Here is a 2,360-nt window from a genome sequence, read left to right as displayed (position 1 = left end):
CACACACACACAATATATATATATACGTACGCACACACACACAATATATATATATATATAGTATGTGTATATATGAGATGGTCGAGCATTTTGCACGCGATGCCTTATGCGAGTGCAGTTTCAAGTACCGGTTCCTCTTGCTACTTGTTGTGTGTGCTTCGTAGTGTGGTTGTTCTCATTCAATCCACAAATGACGTGTGGTGAGGGCTGCCGTATTGATCTGAACCATAACTTCATATTAATCCGTATTGTAACTTGGAACATCATTGCCCTAAAATATAATGTATTTCTCATCTTCGATATTGATTGTGGATATGTGTAGAAGAGTGTCCGGTGCCAGCCTGACCGAGCCATCTATTTATAGATTCGTGGACGAAGTCGAAATTCTACCTACCAACACCCGGCCAAAGAAGATCAAATTATGGGGCTCTGATGGGGCTCTGTACACATACCTGTACAAGGGTGTGGAAGATATGCACTTAGATCAAAGGCAAGTGACGCATGCGTAGATAGGCACGAGTCTCTCTATCTCTCTGTGTAAAACAAAATAAGTGATTGTACATATGTGACTGTTTAGAGCAGACAGAATTGAGTCCATGGCTGGTGCAGTATAAGCCGTTCTTGTCTTTCAATTGTCGGAGAGTCCTGTCCTTTCTGGTGTAGTGGTGGGGTGGCCCGTGGTCTTCAAGTATTGTAGTACACTGTTGTGCGTTGCAGTCTGTGTGACAGTACACGCACGAGTGAACTCTCGTAAATACTTTGTTCGTTCTTGACACAACACAAAACAGGATTATGCAGTTTCTGCGTGTAGTCAACACCCTCCTTGGCGACACCACGCTCTCATCTGCCGGTGGCCTGGCTGGTCGTCTTGGCAACGGTAGCCATGGCAACGAGCAGGATTCGCTCCTGTCCAACTTGTCGTCCAATCTGCTCTACACGAACACATACGCAGTAACTCCACTGGGCGAACGCTGCGGACTGATTCAGTGGGTGGATGGAGCTGTGCCCCTGTATTCACTCTATCGCAGATTCCAGCAACGAGGTGAGTACTTGCATATGTGGATGAATGTGCGTGTCTCTGCGCATACATGATATATATATATATATCTACTCGTAACAACGAAGTCCATTCGAAGCGTAGGTGAAAGAGTTGTATTAGATATAGAATAAGAGCTTACAACTAAAGAACGAATTACCCCGTCACTCACAATGCCTACCAATGCTCTCGTCTGAGTGGATGCATTGTTGCTCATGTAGGTACAATACATGATGTCACTGCTTAAATAGGTATTTAAGCACTTGGATACCGACGACCTTGGGTTTTTGGTTTTAAGGTTTGGGAGCCCTATGTGCTTCTCCATACAGTTTCCAACCCGTTTAACTTTCTTGAAAGATACATACAATGTCATACAAATGTTATACTATATCATATACAATGTCATACACGTGCTATTCTATAGCACGTACTTGCCTAATATTGTTTTCTCCGTACTACCCTCAGAAAAAGTTCAACCACACTGACAATCCCAGACTCAATCCATCGACCAATAGGAATCGCTTGTGGCACCATCCCCTCCACCGCCGCCTTGCGTCCGTCCGAACAATTCTGGTCACTCGTGGGGCCCGCGCTAGACAAAAGCGGGACGTCCCGGAATAAGAGCCGAGACAAGTGGCCGCAGGGAGTGCTATACAATGCCTTTTGTGAATTAGCTAAGACTGTGCCGGACTCACTGGTACACAATGAGATGTTCACCCGTGCAGCGACACCTGCTGACTGGCGGAGGGTATGGACAATCTGTATGCATGTATGCCTATATGTATACATGTATGCATGTATGTATATATGCATGTATGTTTGTGTGTATATTTGCATGTATGTATGAATGTATGTTTATGTGTATGTATGTATGTATATATGTATGTATCTATGCAGGCATGCATGCATGTATACATGTATGTGTGCATGTGTGCATGCATGTATGCATGTATGTATGTATGTATACATGTATGTACATATATATATACGTGTACATATGATATGTCTACGTTTGTATGCAAGTATATTTTGGTGACGTATTTGGCATGTACAATAAGCCATGTGGAGTATGGTACATGTCCATTTCACGGTGTACAGTCAAGCGTGCTGCTGAGCAATGTACACACAACTAAATACCTTATAACCCAAAGTACAATGGAAGATACTGCCGTATAGTAACGCATCTACAGCACAGTCCGTATTAAAAAAACCGAACTCACTCACAATCAGTAGACTAAGTGTACCCATACATCAGGTGCAAACACACACACACACACACGCACACACACACACACACACACACACACACACACACGACACCTCT

The 2,360-nt window shown here is 43.6% G+C and overlaps 1 protein-coding gene across 1 annotated transcript in view; it reads left to right on the top strand.

Moving 5' to 3' along the window:
* Nucleotides 1-2,360, top strand: part of SARC_03639 (hypothetical protein) — a gene marked incomplete at its 3' end in the record, with an annotated part of 13,220 nt that overhangs the window by 10,469 nt on the left and 391 nt on the right. Inside the window, exons 11-13 of the mRNA XM_014302568.1 lie at nt 323-490; nt 789-1,042; nt 1,552-1,784. Of these exons, the coding sequence (XP_014158043.1) occupies nt 323-490; nt 789-1,042; nt 1,552-1,784 (655 nt within the window). The remainder of the gene's footprint in view (nt 1-322; nt 491-788; nt 1,043-1,551; nt 1,785-2,360) is intronic.

Source organism: Sphaeroforma arctica (assembly GCF_001186125.1).
Source record: "Sphaeroforma arctica JP610 unplaced genomic scaffold supercont1.189, whole genome shotgun sequence".
Lineage (NCBI taxonomy): Eukaryota > Ichthyosporea > Ichthyophonida > Sphaeroforma > Sphaeroforma arctica.
Note: the sequence above shows the minus strand (reverse complement) of the source record. Positions and strands in the feature narration are given on the sequence as shown.